This window comes from Hippocampus guttulatus, chromosome 7 (genome assembly GCF_054856545.1).
Source record: "Hippocampus guttulatus isolate MCC_2025c chromosome 7, RoL_Hgut_1.0, whole genome shotgun sequence".
Taxonomy (NCBI): Eukaryota; Metazoa; Chordata; class Actinopteri; order Syngnathiformes; family Syngnathidae; genus Hippocampus; species Hippocampus guttulatus.
In genome coordinates this window covers 9,942,878-9,959,798 of record NC_141267.1, presented here as the reverse complement: position 1 = coordinate 9,959,798, position 16,921 = coordinate 9,942,878, and the positions used below count along the sequence as shown (strand labels likewise).

Below are 16,921 nucleotides of genomic sequence, written 5' to 3'. Positions count from 1 at the left end.
ATTTTTTTTTACAAGAAAAAAAATTAACAATTGTATATATAAATAGTAATTTATTTGACCACTGCACAAAGAAAGGTTTATGTCACAACTTTCCCATAGTTAACAGCAGTTAACATTACGTTTTATGTTGCGTAATCAGGTAATGTATACGTTCCATAAATACAGTTTGAATGATGCACATTTAAATATAATTTGAAGAATGCATGTCTCCAAATCATATTACAGTATTAGTGAACATTTTCTCATTGAGATTTTTTTCTGTAATATACTGTACTTCTCCCCCAATTTGTTTTTTTGTTCCTAAATTGTAAACCAAACTACCGGTAGTTAATTTACTTCTGACAACATAATTAATTGTAGAGCCATTTATTGTCAATAGTTATACCATTCTGTTTTCTCTGTTCCGTATGAAGAATCAAATGATTTAATTGAAAGAAACTATGCAAATTAACAACACATTATGTTGACATGTACAATTTAATAATTCATAACGTGTAGAGAAAACATTTAGCGCAAACAGGGTTAGTTCTATCAAAATTGGTAGCGACACAGCAAAAGCACTGAAATAGTTCAGTCACCATTCATAATTACTATTCAGAGAAATACAATTGGGCTTAAAACAAATCTCTGCTCGTGGTATTTTGGGGGTTTGTGAAATGTGCACGATTAAGCCTTAAACTATGCAGTAACACATTTAACTGAATATACAACAATTTTCCATTTGCCACAAAAATTAAAATCACAAGAACGGTTGACAATAAATAATTCCCTGACAGACTTGCTTGGAAGAAGCAATAAGTTACATTGTCATCCAATTAGAAGTCCAAGCGTGCCCACTAGCGGTAAACCTAAGTAACACAACATGACCAGAATTATTGTTGCGCCGCTTTAAAAGCAAGAAAGCAACTCATGAATAGCGTGAGCTAAAGTAACAGCTTATATGGCAGGTGAATATAACTGGAACTTGTTCAATGCAGAACAGTTCTAATGCAATATGTACCGGTATATTTTGTTTAACCCATAATTTAAATCAGGAAATATTGTCAGTGCTGGAGCACATGTATGACAATTGGGCAAACCCCATCACTTGGATTCCATATTTCCATGGGAAATGTAGATATTCACCAAACCACTCCTTTGGTCTTCATTTGTGTGCATTGATGCCCAGTGGTACTACGCAGGGAAAACTGGAACTGCCAAGGAACTTTACGGTTCAAAACAGGACATGCCGCTTTGCCCTGGCCGAAGGGGGAAAAAAATAGATTAGGGGACTTAAGCCATCTTCACACTCAATTACGACAATATAAATGGCAAACAACAACAAAATTATTTGTAACCTTCAGTTAAAAATAGAAAAACCTTTATACGCTGTGTTGTAAATTATTCAAATGTCAGTTTTCTCTTCTTATCCTACTAGAAATGGACTGCTACGGGCATGAAAATAAAGAAACTTTAAAGAATCCTCAAGTAAGTTTCATCTGTTCCACATACAGCACATTTGACAATAAAGTTGTACTTGATACTTGAAATGGATGGGAGGAAGTTCACACAGCAAAAAATATTCAAGCAAGAGTTCAACGCATGCAAGGATTGAACCTCCAAATAGCATGCAATCAAATAAAGGGCCCCACGCTATAATGAAAATTGACTTGTTAAAATGTTTTTGATGATAGCTTCATATTTCAGTCAATCCTTCATGACCTCCCGATGATGCATATTCACCAAATAACCATTTTCGGTTTCCTTTTTTCAACCTATAAAATGTCATTGAAATTTCTTGTTCATAATAATTTGGAACAGTGTATTTAAGTTGGTTTTTTTTTAATGACAAAATACTGTTATCATTGGGAGATTCGAATGGTCCCATGTTTTCATATTTGGTTTTCAAATATTGTTGTGTGTTCTGAGCTGTGTGTTTTGGTTCAACCACCTCACTAAGGCCCATGATGTGCGACTGAGACCATGATGGCTGACAATGAATTTTTCTCGTACCCTGCACATTCAGCATGACTGAGCTACAGCTTGACACTGGTTTAATGATTTCTGACACATAAATCATGTACAACCATGTATCCTTAAATATAGATAATGAAATTTGTTGATAATGTCATTCTCTGGACCTTTCATTCAGTACAAAGCACATGATAATTTTTCAAGCAAGATGAGCAACGTGCGTTTTGCAAGAAATAGACTTGTATGCCACTATTCTTACACATGAAATAAAGTCACGGTTATTTTTTTTATAAATGAAATAAAAACACAGTGCGACATAAATCCATTATTTGTTATTTGTTTGTAAAGACATCCATCCATAAATTGACTTGAAAAGAATACTTTTTGGAGCAAAGCAATCAAATAAATATACCGAGAGTGTATTCACTCACAACTCATCGCTATCAACCTCACCAGATAATGTTAATTAACAGATGACTCTGCTTTCCGCTTCTTCCTCTTGAGAAGGTTCAACTAGCCGCTCGTAAGAGAAGGCCAGCATAATCTGAAAAAATATATATTGTCATATCAAAGTTCATTCGTGAAAGAAGCTTTTTTTGCTCACTTATTTACATTCTTCTAAATACATGTAGTATTGTGACAAAAAACGATTTCCCATTTTCAGGACGACTAAGATTTTTTTTTTTTTGGTTAATTTTTAGAACATTCTCAGATGTGTTGTTGAAAGGCTTCGTTTGATTTTCTTCTATGTTGCTTACCGTTAGGAGTACCAGCAGTGCCATCATCACCCCCATCATGATATACATATTGTCAATGAGGCCACCAGCCCACAGCGGACCCAGAATGGTCGCTAGACCTCCGACTGAGCGCCGCACTCCCTGGCTGAAACCTGCAAGGCCAGCAAAATGCATTATTTATACTATTAGGTTAAACAGTGGGGTTGAGCACATTATAACAGAACGGCAACATCATGAAGATTGATAGTGAGTAAAAACAACAGCAAAAACGTTACATACGTTTAGAAATCTGCAAAAAAGGTATACACTGGTAAATAAAGAATTATAACAAAGAGGAAAACCAGCAGGTATTATGTACAGTGCCCTCCATAATTATTTGCAACCCTTCTGAACATGGTTTCTTTAGTTTCTAAAAATTCAGGGCCAGATTGAATTTGCACCTCCTCGGTCAGGACCCCAAACTCGCATTCTGATCATTTCATCTTTCACTAACAATAATAGTAATAATGGTAATTATTATTATTATTATTATTATAGTCCAATGCATTTTATTTGAAGGTGCCTTTCTTGGCACTCAAGGGTGTCGTACAACGTTACATTATGTTGAGTAAAAGAACAATAAAAATTATAATGACAGAATTTTAAAAAAAAAAGAAGAAAAAACAGAAAGGGGCAGATTAAATTGAGTTGTGATATGAATTGAGTGAAACAATCACTTTCTAACTGCCATCGTTCTGCCATGGTGTTCTTTGTGCAAAGCCTGCATTTATACTTTGCCATGTATGCAACCGGTGGGGAAACAGGTGCAAACTGTACTCGGTTGTCAAACGCTGCTATATCATTAGCGCAACATCCTATGTGAAAACGACGTTAAAACAGGGCAAACTGCGGGTGCAAATGAGGAGAGTTAATGGTGCTATCAGCGGCCGCAGTTCATTCTTTGTGGAAACTGCGCTGTGTTCTTGCCTAAATAATATAGGAACAAAATTTTAAACAATGTAAATCCTACATGGCCGCACGGTGGACAAATGGTTAGCATGTCCGCCTCACAGTGCCGAGATGCGGGGTTCAATTCTGGCTCCGGCCTTCCTTTGTGGAATTTGTATGTTCTCCCCATGTCTGTGTGGATTTTCTTCGGGTACTCCGTTTTCCTCCCACATTCCAAAAACGTGCATGGCAGGTTAATGGAACAAAAATCCCCTTTTCCAGTTTCTTAGTGATCCAAGGGAAGACAATTTCAAGCTGCTCAACTCATTTCATTTCATATGCAAGTGGAACCCTTTGCAATGAAGCGGCCCCTCAGAGTCATTTTTTTCTCTGTTTTAGGCTGCACAATTTCTTACCTTGTGTTTTTACAGAGGTAACTTTGGAGAAGAGGGAAACCTGGGCAACAGATACAAACGGCAGACCCAGAAGCTGCAGAAACAAGCCAATGACAAACTCTGCCAGCTGCCATGGGAAACTACCTACACAAAGACATGGTGTTCAGGTTCATGAAAAGTCAATTTTTCGCTTGTGCGCCACTATTGCATGTTAGAGATGGTAAACTTTAGGATTGTGAAACAACTTTTTTGTAACTTTCCACTATAAAGGTCTGTTGTTGTTGGTTTATTAGCACAAACCAAAGAGTCAAAAGAAACCAAAGCAGCAACTGGGGCGAAATTAGGGCTTCAATCAGAAGAAAAAACCTTCCTGACAATAAGGGTGACCAAACAACCTCGTTTTGCCGGGAACATGTCCCCTCCCCCCTTGTGTCCCCTTTTTTGGGAAATCAAAATATGGTCACCCTACCCGAAAGCTTACACAGTTTTATGTTTAAAAAAAAGCATAAAAGGCAAGCCATAATTCAGACTAACCTAGTGGATTAGCCAGGAAGATGAGGCACCAGATACAGGAAATGTTGCAAATGCAAAGGCCAACTGCCAAAATCACTCGCTCAGTGACACGGAGACTCAGCCAGCGCACCAACAGGAAGCCAGCAATCACTTCCACGCCACAGAGACAGTACATGAGACTGTTCTCCAACTCTCCATAGTTGAAGTACTTTTGGGTCAGTGGTGTCACCATGGTCTGGACAACAAGTGGATTATTATTAATGCACATGCGACGGTGTCATTTTTGGATTGAGACAGCGGATGAAAATCCAAAGGATGCTCAAAATGAGATTGATTTTTACTGTTTAGATTTTTTTTTATAGAATTGTACCTCCAATGCTGTTTGATTAAACAGGGTGATGAATTGAGCAGACAGCAGCACAATCACCTCTTCTCTCAGGAACTCTGCAGTTACAGTGACAAAAGATCACGGTCAAAGGATCCATGGAAGAGCAGTAGAATGAACTACTTACATTCAAACACATTAAATGGGAGGCAGCACCCACCCGCCTGCATTTAAAGTGATTCTGTTTTCTGATTAAAAGTCAGATGTTCTCAAAGGCTTGTCCTGACATTTCCTTTTTTCAAACAGAAGCCTGTGGATTTGCGCCAAATCTGACTGATTTCAGAATGGTCACAATTCCATTCATTTTGTGAAAATACCCAGTTTCTGCTGGGGGTTCACAGAAATCTGACATTTGAGCGGGAGGCTGCACACTTTATACCCACGACAGCATAAAACCCACCAACCTGATGAGAGACTGAAGTTCTTAAAGGGATTTGAGGACTCGTGAGACACTGGTGGCTCAGGAGATGGTGACGTTTGATTCAAGGTTGCATCAGGAGTTGCAGTAGTGACATTCCTGTGCGACTCAGTGGCAGCCGCAGAGCCGTAGGAGCCTGCCAGCTCCTGAGATTGCATTAGTGGCTTTACCTCCTCATCCTCAATCTTGTCCTCATCCTCCTCATCCTCAGCTTCCTCTCCCGTTGTTTGTTCATTCACCATGTCATTGCACTTGGTTTTAAGAGTCTCCTTCCCCCTCTGCAGAGGTGGGAGATCCCAGTACATGAAGACCACAGCGAATTGAATAAGAATCCACAATAAACACATGAAGAGCTAGAGGGAACAAAGAAGACAAATACAAAAAGGTTCCAAAAATTAGTGTTTACCGGTTGTGATACTTTCTCAATGTGTTTAATGCAAAAACTTGATGAAGGATCAGATTTTGATGATGAGACAAGACTGGACAAAAATGTTAGCGGGTGTTCTGTCAGACGTTCAAAATGTATGCTCATCGGTTGCCAATTGTTCAAGAAGGAGTTGGAATTATTGACCTGGACGTTTTTAAAAGCTGTCTCTAATAATACGGGTTTCACGTAATTCGATAAATCGTTGACATGATACACATGACCATCTTAGGTGTGTTAGCTACTGTTATGTTGTGAACATGCTGGGTTGTGAGGCTGGTGGGTGTATAAAAAGTGCAGGAAAATGTACAATTTTAGATCTGTTGCTGTCCCACACAAAATAGAAACACAACAGTGCAAACAGTTTATATTTTAGGCAATTTAAAAAAAACCTCTAAAGCAGTGGTTCTTAACCTGGGTTCAATCGAACCCTAGGGGTTCGGTGAATCAGTCTCAGGGGTTCGACAGAGCCTCTGCCATGGAGGATAAGACACACACAACTCAATATGTCAATTTGTTCATTTCGTGCACAACAAAAAAAAATTATACTTCATACTAATTGTTTACTTTTTTCAGTTTTTAACAAATGTGTTTTCTTATGTCTTGAATTTGTACAAATTCATTTTTATTTTTCATGAATGCGCATATGAACTGGTTAGGGTTGGTACAGCTAAAAAGGTTAAGAACCACTGCTCTAAAGTATGACTGAGCAGGGTCAGACCACTGTACAACAGACATGAGAAACAATTAGTTAAATACTTTTATTCTGTTTGGACAGACTTAGTAACTCCTTACCCCTGGTGCAGTGAATGTATCGACCACAAAAGGACCCAGGTGGAAATCACACAATCTCAGGACGATGTTAAATGCTGGACCTACATCAAAAGTTCAAGTAAAATTTGGTCAACAGGCTAAGGCCACCGCGATCCAGTAAACAGGGGAAATTATAAATTGAAAAATAACAATAACATGATTGTGAGCGGTATAGCAGAGGCCATCATCCATCTACTGTCAAATGTTTAACTTGTTCACGGTCACTGGTGAGACGGAATATCCTCACAAGGGTGGCGGGGGGTGCTGGATCCTATCCCAGCCGTCTTCGGGCAGTAGGGGGGGGGACACCCTGAACCGGTTGCCAGCCAATCGCAGGGCACACAGAGACAAACAACCATCCACGCTCACGCTCACACTCACACCTAGGGACAATTTAGACCAGGGGTGTCCAAAGTCGGTCCTCAAGGGCCGCTGTCCTGCATGTTTTCCAGCTCTCCCAGGAGCAACACACCTAATTCAAATCATCAGGATCGTTCTAATGCTGCTTCAGAGCCGGCTGATGAGCTAATCATCTGAATCAGGTGTGTTGCAGCCCAGAGAGATGGAAAACAGGCAGGACAGTGGCCCTCCAGGACCAGAGCGGGACATACCTGATTTCGAGTGTTCAATCAGCCTGCCATGCATGTTTTTGGAATGTGGGAGGAAACCGGAGTACCCGGAGAAAACCCACGCGGGCCTGGGGAGAACATGCAAACTCCACACAGGGAGGCCGGAGCTGGAATTGAATTACTTCTGCACTGTAAGGTTGACATGCTAACCACTGGACCACCAGGCCGCCCTAATATTAATTAATGAATGTTATTACTATAAAATAATTTGATAACTTCATTATTTTTCAAGTCCATTTAATCATATTATATATATATATATATATATATATATATCCATCCATCCATTTTCCGAACCGCTTGATCCTCACTAGGGTCGCGGGGGGTGCTGGAGCCTATCCCAGCCGTCTCCGGGCAGTAGGCGGGGGACACCCTCAACCGGTTGCCAGCCAATCGCAGGGCACACAGAGACGAACAACCATCCACGCCCACACTCACACGTAGGGACAATTTTAGTGCGTCCAATCAGCCTGCCATGCATGTTTTTGGAATGTGGGAGGAAACCGGAGCACCCGCAGAAAACCCACGCAGGCCCGGGGAGAACATGCAAACTCCACACAGGGAGGCCGGAGCTGGAATCGAACCCGGTACCTCTGCACTGTGAAGCCGACGTGCTAACCACTGGACTACCGGGCCGCCCTTATATATATATATATATATATATATATATATATATATTAGAGCTGTCAGTTTAGCGCGTTATTATCGGCATTAATTTAAATCTATTTTAACGTGATTACATTTTTTATCGCGAAATTAATGCGGCAACACGTTACAGCGGATGTTACGTTGCTCTATAAATAAACCGGAAACAAAACAACAAGCGTGCTGCACAGGTCCACGCCCATGTCTGTTTTGCCAGCCATGGCAGCGCGAGACACCGAAAACGGATACTTAAAGAGTTTATGAATGGAAAGTTTACTTTTAAAAAGTTGCCAGATGGTTCCACTGACAAGACCAAAGTTACCTGTATGTTTTGCAGTCGTAAACTGAGCTATCATCATAGCATGTCGAGTCTGAAATACCACTTAATGACCAAGCACACAGCTGATGTGAGTACTCCACCCCCTCGTCTAAAACAGACAGCTATGGATAATGTCAAAGCAAAGAAAATGGATGACACGATGAAGAACAAATTTGCTGAAGCCATAGCTAAATGTATTGCTACTGCATGCAAGCCTGTCAACATTGTCCACAGCCAGACTCAAGCTGAAATCATAAAGAGCAGGTAGCCTGTTGAGTACGATGTGTGCCACTGACACGATTGGTACTTGTTTGGAACTATTTTGTGTGGAAGGTTACTGTGTTTTGTGTCCATATAAATAAAGGGGGTGGAGCTTCTCTGTGTTGTCCGACAGTGACGGTGCGCTGAGGCACGTAGAGAGTTCAGCGTGCAGTGGTAGCGACCACACTGAAAATAAAACATCTCCGGTGTTGTGCCTCGAACAAAGTGTAGTCATCCGAAATGATGTCTACACAAAACCATAGAGAGACTTCCGCGCAAGAAGCCTGACTGCTGTGTTCAAAGCAAACTTGAGAAAAACGAAGTATGCAACCATGGCTTAAATCCACTATAGGCTGAGTGGATTTACTAGTTTACCTTCGATGTGCACTTCATAATTTTATATTGCTCTGTTTTGATTCCCTAAAAAGAGCTGTTAAAGGAGCTGTTGTGTGACAAAAAAAATTTCACTGTTGTTGATGGACAGTAATATTGTGTGAGAGAGTTTGTGTGAATAACTGCTCCAAGTGAAAAATGTTCATGTAAAATTGAAAATCGAAATTGTTGTTTCAATAAATATTTGCATTTTGCACATAGAAAACTGATCCATGATCCCATGTTGATGAGAGCATTAAAACGGAAAAAATAGGACAAAAAATATATAAAAGGAAATTCAGAAACGATAAAAAATGTGTGAGTACTCACGATTAATTATGAGTCAATTATGACAGTTGCGTTTTTAATCACGATTAAATATTTTAATCGTGTGACAGCTCTAATATATAAATATATATATACACATATACAGGTGTATATATATATATATATATATATATCCCTTCTTAATTCAATCTATACAGCACTCACCAATCAGAAGGCCTACTTGTCGACAGACCATGACAATGGCAAACACAGTGGCGCGATCTTCTGGGGCTGTGATTCTGGTCAGCAAACCAAATATGGACGACCCAGCGCCTGAGCCTATGCCTGAAGAGAAAACGTCCACATAACTGCACTACAATGCTGAAACTCAGAGAAGAAATTGAATTTGTGATGCATGCAACAAACTCATGTGACTTTATTGCAACAACATATACTGGTTGGTTGTTTACAAAAAAAAAGTTCAAATGCATACTTGATAGTGACATTCCTTCTGCTGTTTTCAATTTCAACGCAGCAACAAGGTATTGTAAAGAAAATGTGACACAAACACATCATAAGGCCTTACCTGCCACCAGTCTGCTTGACAGTATGAGCCACTTGGAAAAGCCCAGAAAATACATGAAGTTACCTGAATAGTCAAAAGGAGCGAACAGTTGAATATAAAACAGTAAAAAAATAAAAATAAAAAATGCTTTTCACAAGCAGGAGCAAGTCACTGAACTCAGTGCAAGAGAAGTGTGAACTCACCCACAATCTCAAAAAAGTTGGCAAATAAAATAATCTTCTTGGTGGTTCTCGTTCTATCAGACCAGTGGCCAAACAGTGGACTCGCAAGGAGGCCACTCAGGCTGAATGCTGACAGGGTCAAACCCAAGAAATACGGTGGTGCGTCTAACGTTTGTAAATACTTCCATATCGTGGGCAGTATCACCGCTAGGGACAAAGATGAGAAGTATTTGCTTGGGATAACAGAGACACAAGAATTATTATTGCAAAGCAGTAGGGCTTTGGGGCATACTATGTCCATCCATCCATTTTCTAATTCGCTTATCCTCACAAGGGTCGCGGGCGTGCTGGAGCCTATCCCAGCTGTCTTTGGGCAGAAGGTGGGTACACCCTGAGCTGGTTTCCAGCCAATCGCAGGGCACACAGACGAACAACCATTCCCATTCACAATCACACCAAGGGACAATTTAGACTCTAAATTGTTAATGGAATACTCTAAATTTTACAGTATTCCATTAACCTGCCATGGATGTTCTGGGAATGTGGGAGGAAACTGGAGTACCCGGAGAAAACCCACGCAGGCACGGGGAGGACATGCAAACTCCACACAGGATGGCAGGAACCCAGAATCAAACCCATCACTTCTGCACTGTGAGGTGGATGTGTTAACCAGTCATCCACTTTTCAAACCTTTAGTAATTTTTATGAGAATAAATGGTTCTCTCTGTTTGTCATAATTATAGTCCTACAGAGATTGTCACATACAGTAGGATCAGCCAAGAATGGCAATTTTTTAAATGTCTTATTTCTTTCTCTTGTAGCGCTTAAATTTTTTTATTTTTTTTTAAAAAGAACATTTGGAAATAAATCGTCAGGCACTTATGCTCGACACTGACAAATACTGACAATAGTCAAGACAAGTATAAATGTTGCAGGCCATTACTAGGAACAAACCAAATTCTTAAATAAAATCCAAGTCCGTTTAAAAATCAGGTTGAGATTTGCGTTTACATGCAGGCTCAAAAAACTTTACTGTGGTTATGACAAAATAAGAACATGCTCTATTTTTTTCCCGTAACGTATTTAGCTAAAATTTTCACGACAGTTATAATTAGGACACAAGTACATACAGTACATAATGTACAGTCTCCGTACATTTTAAAAGATACACCTACTTAAACATGTTAAATAAAAGTGATCATATCTTTGCTGTCAAGATGTACCGAACTCTATGTTATACACATAACGTACACATACACAGATAGGGGCAATGTGATCAGGTTATCGACAATTATTGAAAGATAAAAGACTAACATGCAATCTAACGCCATATATATTTTATTGCTACATAGGATTTTTAAAGAGATATTTACCATATTCTATGCCGGTCAACAAAAAGATGAGTCCAATGGTAAAAAACGTCAGCTTCTTTTTCCGTCCATGATCCATAGTGATGTGTTGTGCTATACACTGTTAGTGTTAAACCTAATTATTCCGCAGGTATATTTAAATTTCAGCATCTCCACAAAAACAACAGCGCAATGAACTTAATCTTAGAGGAGGTGCTTCCAATTAGAGCCAGTGCGTTTGACTACTGCGGGACACAGGAAATGTATTACACCGTCGGCAAGCACCTACTTCTCCTATTAGCTGCTAAGTGTGCGCCTGATTGCATTCAAGGGTTCGTCCAGTCGAACTGACAGCACATTTACGTGAAAAAAAAAACATTGCACAAGCAGCCAAGCCTTTCCTGCGCATTTTAATCCTGGAATCTTAACTTCCGGGTATCTGATTTCACCTCGACCAATCACAAACTCGGATTCACCTCGCAGACAGTTTAAGGTGTGCCTCTAAAAACTAGTTTTAAACGAAATTTTCAAACGTCATGTGTGGTTTCCTAACATGAAAATCGTCCCTGTCCCAGTTGTTGCGTTTGATTTACCAGAATTTAAAGTTGTGCAAAGTCAACACAGTTGTTTACTGACCATCATTTGTGGAATTCCAAACATCGAAATACGGGGAAACATTTCGTCATAGAGCTAAAACCAATTTCGTGTGGAAAAAAAAGAAAAAAACTTTCCAAACCTCAATGACCCGTGACTTTTAAAAATTACTCGATCACTGTTAAGTCCAAATAGCCAAATAACCGATTGCACAGCACCGTCACCACCCGCAAAATCACCAAAAGGTGCATATACTGTACTGAAACAGTCCTCAGCTACATTAAAATCGAATCTGATATTCTCACACGAGGTTGTGAGAACTTAATTTTTATTGAGGTAACTGACTGTGAAAATACACCGAATTGAAGTCAAATTTATTTCACAATTTGAAGTCAGTTTGACTTCAGTTCTACTCCAATAAATTCAAATTTTCAATGCAAAGATTCTAATAAAATTACACATTCAATTTGTGTAATTCAAATCGTTTTACAATGCAATATTTTAGGTCTAAAATTCAAATATAAATTATTAAAATTCCATGTTTCAGCCCATAAAACATTCATTCTGTTGCACTGTATGAACAGCAACTGGTGGCTCCAGATTTTAATTTCTGCCATCTCATGGAAGAGCATATAATTGTTCACACTGTCGCTATATTTTGCTGGAACACATTGACGAAAAAATACATATTTGTAACTTTTGGACAAATTATGTGAAAATTGACCATTTCCTACCGCAGCCCTTATCATCTTTCACAGCACACAAGTGTGCCACGGCACCTTGGTTGTGGATCATTCATATTGATAAATGCGACCGTGTCATGTGTGGACCACCTAATAATTTTCAGAAGTGGGCAAAGCTTCAGCTGATACCAGCGGAGCGTGGGTAAGAGGACTCATAGTCTGGAATGGTTACCAATAAATCGCAGGACATACAGACAACTTTAGCCACTGAAAAGGGATTGATCATGTGCAGGCTGCATGAAAGTTAGCCAAGTGAATCACTACACTTTCAATTACCTGAATAAAATAGCATGTCTTCATTTTTCTTTGACAGTTAAAAGCATGCTTAAATTTAAGAATGGAAGATCTGAACATTTTAGATCATAGGAATACGACCCCCTTTGCATTTAAATGTGCAAAGTATGCAAGGTTTTGTCTGTGCTCTCATGCCTTCAGTCTTTTGCAATGCTCCTCATGGCGTCACCATCCTGTGACATCCATTACCAATGTGAGATTGTGCTGAAACTCCACACAACACCCTGCCTCTTTCAGTTCTACCCTTAATTAAATTTTGACTATTGAGTGCCCACTATTCTCAGAGTAACAGGCTCCAGAATGCCGAGGAATAAATGGTCCTCTGCCAATGTGGGAACAAATGTTCGAAATTTCTGATACTCAAATTAGCACAACAAGCCAAAAACATTTTAAATGCTCAAATGATAGTATTTAAGATGATAGTGGTTGCTGAATACATATGGATCATCGATTTTATCTCAAGAAAATAGTTACTCTATTTATTTATGTTTAATATAGTAGAATCTGCAATGTTAATGTGCATTATGCAATGACAAAACAGCCTTTTCTATTTTATTTCTATCCTGTTCAGGGCAAAGTGTTTGAATTTGCTAGCTTTGTTGTGTGTGTTAATTGCGTGGTCAGGAACTATAATGTGAAAGCCAATGTATTAAGCAGCCCCAGTAAAACTAGGATCAAATTAAACTAGAGTATGATCAACTAGTTCAGAAGTGCAATCAGAAAGGTAAACTTATCAACCCGAGCTCTAACAAATCTAGCTTTAATGCAGACCTCTTCAATTCTAGTAAGAGCTTGACGGTTTACTCAATAAATAAGGAATTCACCTTTCTCTGCCCACAATTGAGCCGGTTCTCTGGGTTTCTCCAATAAGTCGTAAAATAATCACGCATAAAATTAAACCACAAACTAGTTTTTTTCTCTTCTGAAAAACAAGTCAATAACTGACATTTATATTTTTATGTACAATATTTGATCATGATTTTCGGTGAATATATATTATATTTAGCATTAATAATTTGGGTTGAATAGCTTCTACAAACTGGTGTTTTAGCTATTACTGAAAAATAAAAATCCTTAACTTGGGAGGGGGTCTAATAAATTTAGCAGCTAGGACAAATTTTCCACCCTGCACTGTGAATATTTACATGAACGCCCCCTCGTCCCCACGCAAGCAAAACATCTGTGTCTGGGTGGTATTAGTTTAAGAAGACTCGGTGTCTGCTTTGACTCAGATGACGATCAGGTCATATTTTATAATCAATTTATGCAGACATCCAGGTAATTCCGAACCCCTCATCTACTTCTTCTTGCCACCGTTTTGCGGTTTTACTATACCTAAAATAACAAAGAAGACACCATCAAAAATTGCAGTTTTATAAACCCAAAACCGCAGTATGCTTTTTTGCAAAGGTTACTGTTCCATAAAGGTTACGAAACCACAAAATTCAGATGTGCAGTGTCTAAAAAAAAGAGCCCTTTTGTGTGTGTGTGTGTGTGTTATACACACAGAGTGTAGAATCTATTTACAAATGAATAGAAGAAGGGGGTTGGAGCAGTTCTCAAGTATCACAGTCTAATTCTCTAAATTACTAGTCCATTTCTCAAGAGGGTTTTTTTTTCCATCGGTAAATATAAAATAGAAACAGTACTCCTATATAACCTCAGTTTATCACTGCATTCGGTTCAGTACGGTTTTCATGTAGAATGTGACAGTGGGAACAATGAGAAGACGAGGGGAGCGCTAAGTTTTAGAAAGCCAGTTTCTTCATGAGGAGGTACACCCTGGAGTCCACCTCGAATCCATGAAGGTTGTTGGCGTCCCCCTGCAGCCTCATGAGGAGGCCACCGTAAGAGACATAGGCAGAGCTGAAAGTGGAGAGGGCAGGAAATTATTGTACATTCAAGAAAGGAACTTTACTCTTTTCCTCAGATGTTCCATTGAAGAAAACATTCATAATTACACAATAGATGTTAAAATAATGTGATAGAGCAGGGATATCCACCCCATTTTTGTAGTTTTGGTTTCCCCTCAACCGTTATGTATGTGATAGCATATAAATGTCCAACAGACTCATCCTATTATTACTAGTACACAAAAAATTGATGGATAACTAGTGTTGAAATCAAGAGTAAATTGTTCAATTCATTATAAAAGGGGGTTTGGTATCTAACAAATGCTTGCAATATACATCCACACGATAGTAAAAGTAAAGTGAATTGGCAATTTTCATGCAGCTTTTAGGAATAAAGAAAAAGTAGACACACATAATTTGCTTAAGCAGGCCACATAACATGATGTGGTCGGCCAGACCAGGTGCCTGAGACTCAGTTTGACACTGGTACTATGGAGTGTTAAAATATGATTGTTTACAATGCTTCACCATATTTAAAGAATACAGACTAATTACAACTCAAATACTAAAATGTATTATGGAATAGGTAGATAAAGTGAGAAAAGAAAAAAAAATCACTCACAGGCGTGTTGCAGCTTCTGTTGAAGTCTCATCACCCTCAATCTTATAAACCTTTCCGTACATCACATAATCAAATTGGTCTGATCTGAAAAATTACAACTATGAAATTCAACCTCAAGATTATGTACATGAATCCAAATAAATACCACATAAACACAAATGTGTCAATGACCATCAGTACTTGAAACTTACCGAGATGGTCTGTCATCTTGAGGATTGTACTCCCCATCATCTGGCGTTCCGTCTTCATATAATGTGCTGGCGATTACCAATCTGAATTTGTCACCTTAATGAGATGAACACAGATTTTTACTGTGCACTTTTCTGTATTTGTCATGTCGCTTTAAAGACTGATGAAACATATGCTTTCAATTGCCTTACTATAAGCATAGGTCTGATATAATTCATGAATTTGTTAGGGCAAATAAAACAAATTAAATGGTGCAACTGCTTTAGTACAACGATGTATAAGACCTTACCAAGATCTACTGGATAGATTTGAATGTTCACATCCAAGATGAGGTCCATCTTAAAAGATTCACTTTCACAATGTAGACGAGACACTGTGGAAAATAGTCAATAATACAAGTCATTTAGATTCACTTTTAACACAACATGAAGAATGCCTTTAAAATGATTTGAAAAGGGGCCATCAGTTGGATTCCACTTGCGTCCACAAGGAGGGTTTGTTGAGTTGTTCGAAACAGTAGAAAAGCACATTACAACTGTGAGGAAATTACTTATTTGTGCAAATACAATACTTGAGGGAGCAAAATTACTGTTCCAATGTGGTTTCGGGAGCATAATGTAACGTTGAACAGAAGACATTACACACCTCTGTCAAACTTCTTGCCATCCGGATCGATGTCCTTTACGTCGAATATATCCTCAAAGAGGATTCCAGCCATTTCTTAATCTGTTTCTGCCCACACAAATACAAAAATGTGACAGAAACAGTTTACAACAATTATGCTACAAAGTTGGGGCGCAATTGCATACACAACGCTGATGTCCCAACTTCATCACATAATACCGTGCCGGCGTTTTCACATAAGAAAATTACATGAAATAAGATGAGAAACCCCACTGATAAGACATGATTGAGTAGAAAGTGTGTGAACTCGCTAGTTAGTCGACTAAAATCTGCCACTACTAGACATCCCGTGTGGGCGAGAAAGTCCTTCTCAAAGCGGACTTAAACTTCGATTTTCCAAAAAATGTGACATGCTATCTGATAGCGTTAGCGGGCTGCACGCCCATTTCCCGAACCTTACCTCTTGTACGTTAGTGGACTAAGTTATCTCTGTTGTGCACAGCCAGCATCTACCCGCACTCCGTTGCGTGTTCTTGCAAAGAGTGTAATTACAGACTGCACTTAAATTCTTATTTAGTTAACTCGTCATTCATTCAAAACACAGTGTGGCGGTCAAACCAAACAACGTGCTCAACCTTTGACACATCATCTACTTCCGGCGAGCCTGATAAACTTATTTTTGTTAATGAATGTTGTAACATATTCAAGATAATGAAATCTTCACTTAAATACATTTTCTTTTGCAAAAAGAAATCTAGGTATATCGTGCTTATGGCATTGATAAGTAAAATAAAATACATCCACACAAAGAGTTCGACGACGTTAAACAGCGTTTTACGACATTTATT

The 16,921-nt window shown here is 38.9% G+C and overlaps 2 protein-coding genes across 3 annotated transcripts; both read right to left on the bottom strand.

Moving 5' to 3' along the window:
* Window positions 1-350: 350 nt before the first annotated feature.
* On the bottom strand, window positions 351-12,143 carry mfsd8l1 (major facilitator superfamily domain containing 8-like 1). Its single transcript, XM_086115584.1, has 12 exons — window positions 11,179-12,143; window positions 9,827-10,012; window positions 9,645-9,707; window positions 9,284-9,403; window positions 6,548-6,627; window positions 5,315-5,681; window positions 4,896-4,969; window positions 4,547-4,760; window positions 4,034-4,156; window positions 2,712-2,842; window positions 2,407-2,497; window positions 351-1,238 (listed from the first exon to the last, which is right to left on the bottom strand). Exons 1-11 carry the CDS (start codon window positions 11,252-11,254, stop codon window positions 2,420-2,422), a joined length of 1,512 nt encoding a protein of 503 aa, XP_085971710.1. The 5' UTR covers window positions 11,255-12,143; the 3' UTR covers window positions 351-1,238; window positions 2,407-2,419.
* Window positions 12,144-14,145: 2,002 nt separating this feature from the next.
* polr2h (RNA polymerase II, I and III subunit H) lies at window positions 14,146-16,714 on the bottom strand. Of its 2 annotated transcripts, none has more exons than XM_086115585.1 (6): window positions 16,534-16,714; window positions 16,095-16,181; window positions 15,739-15,822; window positions 15,452-15,545; window positions 15,261-15,344; window positions 14,146-14,651 (listed from the first exon to the last, which is right to left on the bottom strand). In XM_086115585.1, exons 2-6 carry the CDS (start codon window positions 16,165-16,167, stop codon window positions 14,534-14,536), a joined length of 453 nt encoding a protein of 150 aa, XP_085971711.1. In that variant the 5' UTR covers window positions 16,168-16,181; window positions 16,534-16,714; the 3' UTR covers window positions 14,146-14,533. The 2 variants fall into 2 exon arrangements, with proteins under 2 accessions (XP_085971711.1, XP_085971712.1); XM_086115586.1 differs by having other exon boundaries at window positions 16,095-16,175.
* Window positions 16,715-16,921: the final 207 nt, after the last annotated feature.